The 12,356-nt window shown below is 59.3% G+C and overlaps 5 protein-coding genes across 5 annotated transcripts; 2 read left to right on the plus strand and 3 right to left on the minus strand.

Annotated features, from left to right (window-relative positions):
- Positions 1-1,039: 1,039 nt before the first annotated feature.
- On the plus strand, positions 1,040-2,664 carry COLE_07220 (uncharacterized protein; the record flags this gene model as incomplete). The annotated part of the gene is made up of 3 exons (XM_018420574.1): positions 1,040-1,144; positions 1,481-1,600; positions 2,122-2,664. The coding sequence occupies 3 exons, from the start codon at positions 1,040-1,042 to the stop codon at positions 2,662-2,664; spliced, it is 768 nt and encodes a 255-aa protein (XP_018275086.1).
- Positions 2,665-3,216: 552 nt separating this feature from the next.
- On the minus strand, positions 3,217-6,370 carry COLE_07221 (uncharacterized protein; the record flags this gene model as incomplete). The annotated part of the gene is made up of 7 exons (XM_018424613.2): positions 3,217-4,131; positions 4,176-4,627; positions 4,662-4,731; positions 4,768-5,154; positions 5,190-5,897; positions 6,164-6,200; positions 6,276-6,370. 7 exons carry the CDS (start codon positions 6,368-6,370, stop codon positions 3,217-3,219), a joined length of 2,664 nt encoding a protein of 887 aa, XP_018275085.1.
- Positions 6,371-6,668: 298 nt separating this feature from the next.
- Positions 6,669-10,047, minus strand: COLE_07222 (uncharacterized protein; the record flags this gene model as incomplete). The annotated part of the gene is made up of 6 exons (XM_018424612.2): positions 6,669-6,774; positions 6,841-7,074; positions 7,184-7,648; positions 7,687-8,856; positions 8,894-9,674; positions 9,726-10,047. The coding sequence occupies 6 exons, from the start codon at positions 10,045-10,047 to the stop codon at positions 6,669-6,671; spliced, it is 3,078 nt and encodes a 1,025-aa protein (XP_018275084.1).
- A 254-nt stretch (positions 10,048-10,301) lies between these two features.
- Positions 10,302-11,181, minus strand: COLE_07223 (uncharacterized protein; the record flags this gene model as incomplete). The annotated part of the gene is made up of 5 exons (XM_018427059.2): positions 10,302-10,532; positions 10,836-10,913; positions 11,003-11,020; positions 11,066-11,097; positions 11,148-11,181. The coding sequence occupies 5 exons, from the start codon at positions 11,179-11,181 to the stop codon at positions 10,302-10,304; spliced, it is 393 nt and encodes a 130-aa protein (XP_018275083.1).
- A 378-nt stretch (positions 11,182-11,559) lies between these two features.
- COLE_07224 (uncharacterized protein) lies at positions 11,560-12,350 on the plus strand (the record flags this gene model as incomplete). The annotated part of the gene is made up of 2 exons (XM_018424611.2): positions 11,560-11,899; positions 12,064-12,350. 2 exons carry the CDS (start codon positions 11,560-11,562, stop codon positions 12,348-12,350), a joined length of 627 nt encoding a protein of 208 aa, XP_018275082.1.
- Positions 12,351-12,356: the final 6 nt, after the last annotated feature.

Genomic DNA, 12,356 nt, shown 5'->3' on the forward strand with positions numbered 1-12,356 from the left:
GGTAATGTTGACGTTGCCATGGATGAGCTGCGTCCAGTTCCATGGCTCCAAGACGAGCTCGTACGGCAGTGCGGCCAGTGTGAGTGCGATGCTGGGATCAGTTCTGCTGAAATGACAGCGCACTGGGTGAAATCGCCGATGAGGAGTGGGACCAACAGCGCCCGTGTGAGCTGCTCGCAAAGTACCGGTGTTTGGCGTCTAAATACCGGGAAGAGCGAGAAGGAGTTCATCGCGAGGACGAGGAAGCCTGTTGTCAGCAACTGCAAAACGCGTGGTTATGCCAAAGCCTCTCCCTAGAGCGCGTATCTCGGGTGGATGCCTTTCCCGAGACCTCAGGGCCAAAGACGCTGTGGGAAGCCCCAAGATGCTGTGGCAGACCCGAAGACGCTGTGGCAGACACTGCGGACGCTGCCTCAGGAAGCACTAGGTACAAACTCTATGCAAGGACAGCAGTCCCAGGCCTAAGACAGCCAGCGAGGGGACAGATCAACGACAAAGCAGACTCACAGCTGCCGAGCTGGCCGCAGAGCATCCGACCGCGCAAGGTGTTTCCCACGACCTGCGTAATACGCTCGAGGCCCACCGGCAGAAGATCGGCCGCATACGTCTCTGGCCGGAAGATGGCGTACAGCGCGCCCGCCACGGACAGGCCCTGTTGTCAGTCAACAAGCTTGAGCGTGGCATCTTACCGGCTCGACAAGCCAGAAGAAGTAGAAATAGAATGGAGGTAGGACGTGCGACATGATGAAGAATGCAGTGACAAGTGGCAGGGAGGCATCAACACGATGGTGATCGACCGATCGACGTGACGCAACCTGGCGGAATGACACGTGGCCTTCCCTCGCAACAACTGTTGCTGCCCCACTTCTCCGGTGCATGTGAGGAATGCCTCCGCGCTCGACTCCAATGTCGTCTCACCTCTTGACATTTGGTCATGCGCTCCGTCTTGTTGCGTTCTTCACTTCTCCGGCAGCTCCCCAGTCACTCACTCAAACACGTTCGCCTCGCTTCCGACACCCACCCCCGTACACGCCCCGCCATGGACACATCCCTCGCATACGACCCCCAGCGCGGCGCAGAGCTCGCTGAAAACGTCAAGGACGTGCTGAAGGAAATCGCTGCTGCCAGACCGGCCGGTTCGTCTGTGAGTAACTCTGGACTTGATCACCTTGGAAAGGAGTAAGCCAAGGGTTTCTATCGGAGGAGGATGCCAGGTCTGCGGGCCGGGAGGAGCATGAGGTCAAGCCTCTCGGCTTCGAAAGTGCCGTGTCATGGTGGGCACGTCCCCTTCCAAGTAAACGTCCGCGGTTCGAGAAAGGCATGGAAAGGCGTCACCGCCTAGGGCGAGGAGATGAGACGGCGCATCCTCGATGCTGTCGATGAGCTCCGCCATCGAATCCCAGGGGTTGCAGGACAAGTCGAGCAATGCCCAGCTGGCAACATCTCCGCGACATGAGTCTAATTTCCGCGCTGACCCCAGCCCCGCCTCGTTGCCATCTCGAAGATCAAGCCGCCATCGGACATTCAGGCGCTATATGACGCAGGACATCGGCACTTCGGCGAGAACTACATCCAGGAGATGGCGGAGAAGGCTCAGCTGGTGAGTCCTGCCTCGAGCACCGGTCGTGGGATCCGCACAGGAGTTGCAAGGTGGTAGATGGAACAGGGGAGAGTGAGCTTGTTGATCGGCGTGAGGCCCCACTTGGGCCTCAACTCCTTAAAACGGCTCAGCTCAGGTTACCGCGGCAACTAATCTGAAATGTACGGTGGGGCCTCGCATCTGCCGCGACATGGGCAGGTGGGGCGGTACTCGAAGCGAAGAGACAGACAGCGGGTCGCTTTAAATGTCTGGGACACTTAAGAGCGAGTTGATGGTTGCAAGGGGTTCAGCTCAGCGAGGCCTCCTGCTCAAAGCGCGGTGAAACTGTCGCCCACACCTTAGCTTTATGGGGGCCAGCTCCAGGCATGTGGTCCTCCAGCAGCCCAATGTCGCGAAAATCTGGCTCGAGATGTCCGGGTTGGGAGCGCGGGCACGAGATGTGAGACGGGCGTGGTGCGGCGGGACTGAGGAGGGCAAGACCACTACCTCCGCTACTTGCATGGCGGCTTGACTGACTCAAGCTCCCTCGCGACATTTGCTGGCACTTCGTCGGGACGCTGCAATCGAACAAAGCAAACTTGTTGGCGTCGATTCCCAACGTTTTCGTTCTCGAGACTCTGGCGAGCCGTAAATTGGCGGACAAGTTGCAAAACGCCTTGGCGAAGACGGACCCGTCTCGTGTTCTTAGTGTCTACCTGCAAGTGAACACGTCTGGGGAAGATGCCAAGAGCGGCCTTGAGCCTCTCACAGCCGACTCTGGGCCCGACGCTGAGCTCGCGGACCTCGCTATCCATATCCGTGACTCTTGCCCGCAGCTGAAAGTCATCGGCCTTATGACCATCGGATCTTGGGAAGCATCGCATGCCGAGGGCGAGAACCCCGACTTCCAGCGTTTGCGCGAGAGTCGCAAGCATCTCGCCCGCATCCTCGGCATCGATGAGGGGAACCTCGACCTCAGCATGGGGATGAGTGCCGACTTTGCCGAAGCCGTTCGTGAGGGCAGCAGCTCGGTACGCGTCGGCACTCGCATCTTTGGCGCACGCCCAAAGAAGGAGTCGAAGTAGGCGCACAAAGCCCGCAGCGAGAGTGGCGAGCCGGTGTAGGGCAATACAGTCCAGCGATACAGCTCGGGCAGGCGGGGATGGGATTCCTGCGACCCGGAGGAAAAGTCCGCGGAACCAAGACCCTCCGCTGGGTTGGGGCAGATAGAAGTATTAGGGGAGAATGGAGTTCAGTCCACACGATTACACGACGTGTATGGGGACGCCACCGAGTCAACGAGACGGGGAGCGTAAACAGTTGGACCCGACGGGCTATGAGGGGTCCCCAGTACCACATTGTAAGTCTCTCGGGTCCATTACCTTAAAAAAACGCCACCTTTCATGATGGAGGTCTCACGTCATTGGGCAAACAACAAGATGCATGAGTACAACCAAACGCGATTGGCACAATGATAGCGGCACGTACAAAAGAGACACTCCCATGCAGCCAACCTTAACCTCACTTCCTCTGGGCCATCTGCCCAGCGCCGCTTGCCCAGCGCCGCTTCCACTGGCGCGCTGACCTGATCCTCCTTACCGTCGCCCCATTGCGAGGTGCCACAGGTTCCCCCAGTCTTAACGGAAGGGGAACCCGCCTTGCCCTTCCCCCGGCGTGACTTTCATCCAGAAGTCTGGTGTGAACCCCACCCCGTCGAATGGATTGGCTTGCGGTGCCGCGCCCACCCCTCCATTCCCTTGATCGAGCCCGAGCCAGTCGAAGCTTGGGAAGCCGAGGTTCTCATCAACCCCCATTCCGATGCTGCCCCGGGGCTGGAGATTGATAACCTCGCTCACGGGCTGTTCGTGAGGCCGTCCGACCCCGACAGGTGTCGAGTACGTGAAGCTGATGGGATTGTGAGGTGGCGCGCTCTGCGTGGGGAACCACTGCTCTTCGTTGAGCCATGGGACACCTTGCTGAGCAGCGGTCTCGAGATCTGGTACGTCGCGAGAGTCGCGCACGTTTGCGGCACGGCTGGGTTCGCGAATGTCGCGATGGTCTTGAACCAGATCGCCAACCGCGGGGGGAAGAGGTACCGTGCCGCCGCCCGCCGGGGAACTCGCGCTAGTCCCCAGGCCCTCCATGCTCTTCTTGAGCGACTTCAGCTGGAGTCCATAGCGCACAGCAGGGTGGTCGCCATCAGGAGATGCGTCGATGAGGCACTCGCACAGCTGGTCGATCAGCTTCGCCGCCTCCGGTAGCTCGGTACGGCTCATTGCCCCAGAGTACATGGCCTTGAGAAGCACGATCGCCGCGTATGTGAACCACAGCAGGAAGCGGTTCGGGAGGTACGGTAAGGCACCACCCTTGTACATGCGGTCGATGCAAATGCGCAGCAGTTCCTCAGCCGACATGATCGTGACGTTGATGTAGCGCGCGTCTGGCGATGCGGCCGAGCCGCGTGGAAACAGCGACAGTGGCGGCCGACGCCCACCCTCGTGCAGTTTGTACTCCTCTTCCGCGCGCATGGCGGCACGCTCAACATGTGCTTGCTCTCCGTCAGCGGGGGTGTTGGACGTATTCAAGACAAACTCACGAAGCTGAAGGCGCAAATGTAGAGCTGTGTGTAGTAGAACATGGCTTGCACCGCGTCGTTAAGCGGAAATAAGCTCCATTTCTTCTCGTTCCAGAGAATGCGGAAGCCGTCCAGCGATCGCGCAAGCTCATCGATATACTTGAAGTACTCGCCGTAGATCACGAGTGACCGCGTGCGAGCCGCGTTGGGGTACAGAATGTCGTGCGCATTGCTCATCAGTTGTGTGAGCTCCAGGTACGTCTGGACTAGCGAGGCAAAATCCTCCTGTGATGGTGCGTCTGTTGGCGCGCCAGGCGACGGTGTGATTTCACGCAAGAAAGGAAAGTTGCCCGGCGCGGCAGCCGGCCCCGTCTGCGATGAGGCCGAGAAGCCTTGGAAGCAGACATTTGGTCCGCGCGACCAGAACGCCTTGCCCAATCGTAGCGAGACATGGCGGTCAAAGAGGTAGCAATCTATGCGTCAGATGCTGCCCCGGGAGTGGCTCACAAGTCCAGACTAATCGGGCCCGCTCCACGTCGTATGTGCGGTCGACCTCCGGAATGAGCTTGAGCGCGAGCAGGGTATCAGTGGAAGCTCAGCCATTTCAACTCACTTTGTCAATACCAAGCCCGTACGCGCAACGAATGGCCATTCCGATGAGCATCCAAGCCTGCCGGTTTTCAGAGGTGTGCACCTCTTCACCAAAACCTTGCGCGTGGACAGGATCGGGCGCCTCGACCGGTGGGTCGCGTGGTAGGTTCTCTGCAAGGAGCAGGAGGGCCTCAACCAGACCGACAGTTGGCGGTGCGCCCAGACAGACAATTTCTGAAATCCACCCCCGCATAAGTGACCAGCTACGCTCATGGACTTCACGCATCCCCTCCGTCCGATCATGTTTGCTCGCAATGATGATCATGGCGGTCACGAGATAGCGCTCGCTGCGCGCAAACTCGGCGAGACGCTCAGGCGTCCTCGGTATTCGGTCGGCCGGTACCATAGGCTTACATTAGCTCTGCCGGGGCCTGATTCACTCACGAAGAGATGATGGTAGTAGAGGAAAAACGCCGACGTCAACCGCGACACCTGACTCTCATCGACGATCCCGAGGCGCACCAGCGCGAAGTCTTCGATGCGAGCAGCAGCTAAAGGCACGCGCTGCTCCGGCGTAAGTGTCCCGGTACGTTGAGGTCGATGCCTTGGGCTTTTGGCTCCAGATGACGGCGGTCGGTGAGCGCTCGCCAGAGCAAGGATGTGGAGCGCATCACTCTCGTTCTGGACGTCGGCAACGACGATACTACTCGGGTCTGACGTGTGAAGGGGAGGGTTGAGATGCAAGCGTCGGCGCTTCGTGTCACCCGGCGCAGCTTTACTGCCGCCACCTCCAATAGAGCTGCCGACACTTGCGGACTGGATATGCGCCTGGGGCATTCGCGGGCTGGCCCCGGTTGTCGCGGGCGACAGGTCGTTGCTCGACGCAGACGGATGATTAAACAGGTATGTATCCGTCTTGGGAGAAGGATTCAGCACATCGACGTGTGGTGGCGGTGGGTATGAGGGCTGCTGCTGCTGCATGGGTTGCTGGTCGAAGCGGGCTCCACTTCCGCCGATCTCAGGCCCCGCATCGTCCGTCTCACGCCTCCGTTTGGCATTGTTGCCGCCACGTCGAGAGGGCGCAAAGATGCACTCGCGCTTTTCACGGCGGCAGCGCGAGCATGGGGGATCCGAAGGCGCGTCGATGTCTCCCTTAAGGTTAGTCTGTGTCATCAATAGTGCGAGGCGCGGCACTCTCAAGGAGTGGAAGAACGAGTGCAACTTCAGAGGTCCCGCATGATACCATCCGTCCGGCTAAGGGGGATGGCGGTCTCGTGGTTGCATCAAGCTCCCCATCTCTTCTACTCCACGTCGATCTGATCCTCCAAGCATTCATGGGAGCCCCCTCCCACCCAACCTGCGGCCCAGGTGAAGCAGTCATTCTCTCACGCCAGCAACCCCCTCACGGCTCCACTCACCAGATCGCACTTGGCTTTGCGCCCGCGGCAATGAAGGCTTCTCCGTCAGGATATGAAGTGCACAGTGGGAGCAATGAAGATGCTCGTCGCAAGCCGACGCGGGTGGACTTACCATGCGCGATACCCACGCTTCTGCTTCTCCTTGTGGGCGGCGTCCTGGTCGAGTTGTTGCTGGTGGCTTAGTGGTGCAGTGTCTGCGTCGTTCATGGTGGATGGTGGACACCTGGAGCAGCTGCAGCAACTCGAAGTGGGGGAGGATGGTGTAGGAGATGTGACGAGTGATAGATGAAGCGAGGGGAATGTGTGCATCTCCCCGCCTCTGTTCCGCCGGCAAACCCCGCGGGGTCTGCCGTTGCCGCCCGCCTTTGACCCGATCATTTGGAGCCTTATGGCATTTGATCGAACCAGACAACGCATTAGTAATCATCGATTGCATTACATCTGCGGTGCACATCCTGAGTCTCTGGGTGACACATATGGCATGCATACAGAAGAATAGAAGAGACTACATGATGACACAATCCTCCTTGACTGACAGTGCGTACATTGCCTTGTCCACAGTCTTCTCGATCTTCTTCCAATCGCTGCGCCGCTGAATGAACTCGTAGATGCTGAGATTAGTTAGCATACATCACCACCATCTTCACCCGGGCGGCGAGTGCCGCACCACCACTCACTCCTCGGGCCTGAACGTGCCGCCATATCGTGTGACGTCGCGGACGATTTGGGCCAGGTCCTTTGCGTCCGAGACGATGTAGACATGCCCCAACATCTTGAGGTTGGCAAAGTCCTCAGTGATACGCTGTTGCTTGAGTGATGCCACAAACGCGTGGTACGTGTTGAGGTCCGCGATCACTTGGAACCCGCCTTCAAGTGAGATAATCTGCCGCTTCAGATGTCGCTGGAGAATGCTGCAGGGAGTGAGCACTGCCGATGGAACTGACGCGATGGCGGCGGTAAGAGGACGGCAGGGACCAGACCTGCACCTGCTCCGCCACCAGCGCTGCAATCAACACTTACGACTGCAGTCGGATGCCGACTTCCTGGTAGAACACCTCGAGAACCTCCTTGCTTGTGCTGCCCTTCAGCAGATTGCAGTGCATTTCGAGACATGCGATTGCTTCGCGACAGCCGACGGTCGGGCCAAGCTCCTGCGGCACCCCGGGTTCGGGGTAGTACTCGCGCGGCCCGGTCTTGACTTGGATGATGTGCTCGACCTGGTTCATGAGAACTTCGATGCCGGCGTTGAGGCCGGACGCAACAGCGTCGTCAAGGACGCTTTCAAAGCGCTTCTTTTCGCGCATGACAGCATTCAGGAAATCGGTCTTGTCGACGTACGGAGCAATCTCCTTGTCAAAGTACACCTGCACCATGCTTTGTATCGTGTCGCCGACATGGACAAGCTCGAAGAACTGGAGCAGCGGCGCGACGCTAGTGGTTTCCGCGTGCTGGGCGGGCTGATACGTGAGCATCTGTTGTGTGGCGCTGGAGTCAGCTCTCCACCCCGTCAAGTAAGAGCTCACATCCTGAAACCTGGTGCAATGTGTCTGTCGCCGACAGCCTTGAGGAGGAGGATGAACACCTCCTCAATTGCTTCAACCACTTTGGAACCCGTCTTGCCAGGGTATTTGACAAACGTCTCTGTACGTTTGAGGGACTCGCGATCAGCATGGATGAGCTCGAGAGCCGTGTCGATGGAAACGAGCAGCTGGAGGCGCTCAAACTCGTCGTCCCTCCCCGTTGGGTTTGGCGTGGTTGCGCCCGACTGCTGCGGCGTCGGCCCTCGTGATGATAGCGCCGTGTCGGTTCGGGGAACTGTGAGGTTGGTGTCGCCATTGGACGCTGCCAGCATATCGACCTCGTCCCTTTCGGCCTTGGTTGTCTCCATTGTCTCCGCCTGCTTCTCGTCAACGATCACATCCTCGGGAACTGGTCCATCGAAGACGACTTCGCCGTTGATCATCTTGCCCTGCATGCCCTTGGAGGTATTCGTCGTCGAGGCCGCCCACTTTTGTGGGTTGAGCATGGAGAGGCCTTGGACGGCATGCGAGCCGCCAGTGACAATGGCGTTGACACCAAATGTGACTGTCCGTGGAACGATGGTGACCGGAAGCAGCAAGACATCCTTGAAACTGGCGAGCACATTGCGCTTCACCTGATCCGGGTTCTGCGACGTGAGGAACTGCGGCTGGTTGTTTGATGGACGTCGCTTCTTGCCCGCCGCGCGCGTGCTGGTGCCGAGCTGTTTGTCCCAGTCGTTGCATATTCCGTCAAGGGCCGTCTTGATCCACTCGGTCTCGTCCTCCAGGTACTCGTCCATGTTTGGTTCAAACATTGAAAAAATGGTCTTCTCGATCAACGAACGCGAGATCTCCGTTTGTTTTTCCCCGAGTACCTCCATGGAGACGTCGACGAGCTTCCACGCCTGCACGAACGACGCAGCCGATGCGCGGAGGGACAGCTCGGGGGACATGACTCTCGTTTGGCCGAGCAGCGTGTTGATGTACTCGCCTAACACGTCCATGGCAACGCGGTCGCTGAACGAGTACACGACCTTGGCGTCTGGCGGGAACACACGCGCGGCAAGCTCAGCGTCGATGCGGAAAGACTCGAGCACATGCGACATGAACGCGTCCATCGGCGTGAAGTCTAGCTGGCGAACAATTGTTGTGCCAGTGACGTCCGGAACCTTGCTGGCATCGTCAGTGTCGTCCACAGAGGAGCGCTCACATGATGTTTTCCGCGGCATCCCATTTTCCCGCCTCGTAGAAGACCTCGCGCTTCTCAATCCACACGCGACCACACTCCCACTCTTCACGGCGGCCGTCCCCAGCTTCCCACACCTTCCAACTTGCGTTGGCAGCGGTGCGCATCCCCAGCTCGTCCTTGCGACTGTCGGCCATCTCGAAAGCGACCAGACACGAAGAGTCGAAGCGGTCAGCGGCGGCAAGAAGAGCTTGCCGCAAAAATCCCCAATCGTGCAGCGGTTGCACTTGCGGGGAGAGGAAGTGAAGAAGGTCGAGCAGCACCTTGCTCTGCTCCTCAAGGCTTGGCGGCAGACCAGTGGTTGCGTTGGGCGGGAAGAGGAGAGACAGTGTGCTACTGGGCGCACTCGATGTGCGCAGATGGTGGCACAGCGGCGCAAGTTCGACATGCCGCCGCTTATAGGCCTGATAGTACTGGCCTGGACCAGAGGTCTGCGCCGGAGCCGGTGATGGTGGGGCGATCGCGAAGAAGCCGGTTGCGCGCCCGGCGCTGGGGTGCGATGGAAGAGGCATGGAGTCCAAGTTCATCAAGTTCTTCTCTTGAGAAGCAGGCTTGGTGGCTGAACTGAAATCTCCAAAGTCGACGTCTTCAAAGCCGTCCCCAGCCTCGCCAAAGTCTCCAAAGTCGTCGTCATTGTTGGACACGGCGCGCGGGCGGGAGGTGCTGCTCGCCCGAGGTTTGCTAGCGCCTTGTTGTGGTCGGCTCATATGTATCGGCGGCGCCTTGTCTGGTTGATCTGGCTGATCTGCTGGTCAGCTCGGCCGTAACGCGAGGCAAGAGTCTCGAGATATCTCACTAGTCGAAGGCTGGACACCCAGAACGAGGCATCGCGCCTTCCAGTTGGTCTCGTCGCGCGCGATGCGCGCCAAGGCACGGTTGGCCCGAGCGAACGCAGGAACGTCGTGCACGGGGAGAAATCCGGCGACGCGCACAAGAATGTCCTCGGGCCACCGGCCGACGCGGGGGCCAAGTCGCCCCGCACGCGCGAGAGCAGCTGCGCTCGTGGAGGGGCCCGGCTTGTGGGGTTTGAGGACCGAGCCAAACCCCGAGAACATGCCGTGCCCCGAGCCTGAAAGAGCAGCAGGCTTGGAAGGGGCGATGGGAGCCCATTTGTCCATGGTGACGAGGTGGTGTTGCAGAGTCAAGGTGTTGTCGATACCCGGGATTCTGAATTAGGAGGCAAGTGCTGAGGGGATGAGAGGCGCGAGGCACGCGGCAGGAGTGACGCACGTGGAATTGGCCGATCAGTTACGTAATAGGGCGATGAGGCTGGCTCCTTGCAGCCACTGCGCGACATTCAGTCGCCTGTCGAAACCACTATTCAACCGCACCATCCACTAACCATGTCTTTGCATGCACACTTTTGAACAGTCTACTTCTTCTCAGTGGCAATAAACTCGACCTCGACGAGCACGTCCTTGGGGAGGCGCGCGACCTCGACGCACGAGCGAGCGGGCTTGGTCTCGCCAAAGAACTCGGCGTAAAGCGTGTTAAAGTCGGCGAAGTCGTTCATGTCCTTGAGGAAGCACGTCGTCTTGAGGACATGCGCCTTGTCGGTGCCAGACGCGGCGAGGACGGCCGAGACGTTCTTGAGGACCTGGGCCTGGTCGTCAGTGGCAGCACATGATGCCCACTTCAGGACACGAAAGTGGAGGTGTGCATTCCGCTCCGATTTCCAACGGCATTCCATATGCCATTTCCACCACCAGACAAATGGTGGGCGTTGCCGTCGTCAAGTCATATTCACAGAATGCGGTGCGCTGTGCTGGGCTGATTCGCGAACGTGGGGCAGACGAGTGTGCGGCCAGCAGCACTCCGCGGCCGACCGATGCCTCACTTGGAGCTCATCTACTCAACGCTCACTGCCACCTGCTGACTGTCGCTGACGGTTGGCGAGACAACTCACGGTCTGCTCCTTGATTCCGCCAGAAACAACCTGCATCGACTTGGGGTCGAGGGGAATAGCGCCCGACGCGAAGATCATCTGAAGTCAGCGTTGGCGATCGGACAATCAGTTAGTCAAGGTGGGCATGGCCGATTGACGACACACCCGGCCTGACTCTAATCACTCACGCCGTTGTGCTTGACGGCCTTGAAGTCAGCAGCTGCTGCACGATACTTGGGGAGTTTACTCACCTGGACATAGGGGCCGATAGCAGCTGGGGCATCTGCCAGTCAGTATGGAGGGAATAGGCCGAAGACCAGAGGGAAACCTCACTCTCGGTGTTGACGACAGTGTAGGGGGCGGCCATTGTGGACGAAGCGTGCAGAGTGCGAGTGAGGGGGAGGGAAGAGTATGAGGCGGGGTTGAGGAGGGTGCGACGAGAAGCGGTGGTGATGATACGGGTGATCATGTACAGCAGCAGAAGAGCGACGACGAAGTTGGTGGTGGGGAATCGTGGGCAAGCTGTGAAGTGAACTCGAGATGTCGTACCTCCCCACGTGTCGCTCATGCCGCGAGCAATCGAATTTTGGTTCCGTCGCAACGCCGCTGTCGTCTTCTGAGAAGTCGTCAGTCACATCGTCATTTCGTGAATCCTCACTCCCTCGCTTCAATCGACCCCTGTTCTCGACCGCTTGATTCCTCATTGCTGCACGTCCGACTCGCCAGTCTTTGCGCCGCCCTCATCATGTCACTCCCCTCCCTCGTGCTCGCACGAGCATCCCGTCGCCCCTTCCTGGCAACCCGCTCCATCACCACTTCCCTTCTCACCCCTCCCCGAGCGGCTCCTCGCGCGCCCTTCTCCCCCCACCCCCTCGGTGCAGCCTATTCGACAGGACCGTCTAGAACATATGCTGCCCTTCGTCAGCTGCACAACTCCGCACCAACCGCCCGCGCGCCCGTCCCCAACCCTCATTCCCCGCTCGTCCCCGGTCGTGGGGCTGGGCCGCAGCCAAATGGTGGGAGTGGCACGGATGGCAAGAAGAAGAACACGCAGTACGGGCTATGGTACGGCGAGTTGTTTCCTGGTGAGTGCAGCGTCCTTGAATGTCTATCGTTGTCTCAGGCGCGGGGCCTTCGAAAGTCATGTGCGAGCGCCGAGTCGGGGAAGCTTGTTTCCAGCAGGCTTGCCCTCATGTACACAGCAGAGCCGACCCGCACCCAACTTCATCTCCTCACGTGCTGACTTCAGGAGCCATGGTTCCAATCTTCCTTCTCGCGACCGCAATCTTTCTCTCGCTCTCCTTGCTCCGCACGCACTTGAGCAATAACCGCGCACTCGTTGAGAGCGCCGAGCGAATCCAGCAGCTTGAAAGCCAGCTCGCAAGGCTGCGTGCCGAGGCAAAGCGCCGCCAGGAGCGTGAACGGAGGGAGCGCGAGCGCATCTTGCCCATTGTTGTGGAGCGTGTGCTGCAGCGCGTGGGAGCTATGAACCCGGAGGAGGAGCTCGAGGTGGAGGAGGACGTGCTGCTGGTGTGAGCGGTG

This window comes from Cutaneotrichosporon oleaginosum (genome assembly GCF_008065305.1).
Source record: "Cutaneotrichosporon oleaginosum strain ATCC 20508 chromosome Unknown ATCC20508_contig07, whole genome shotgun sequence".
In the NCBI taxonomy this organism is placed as follows: domain Eukaryota; kingdom Fungi; phylum Basidiomycota; class Tremellomycetes; order Trichosporonales; family Trichosporonaceae; genus Cutaneotrichosporon; species Cutaneotrichosporon oleaginosum.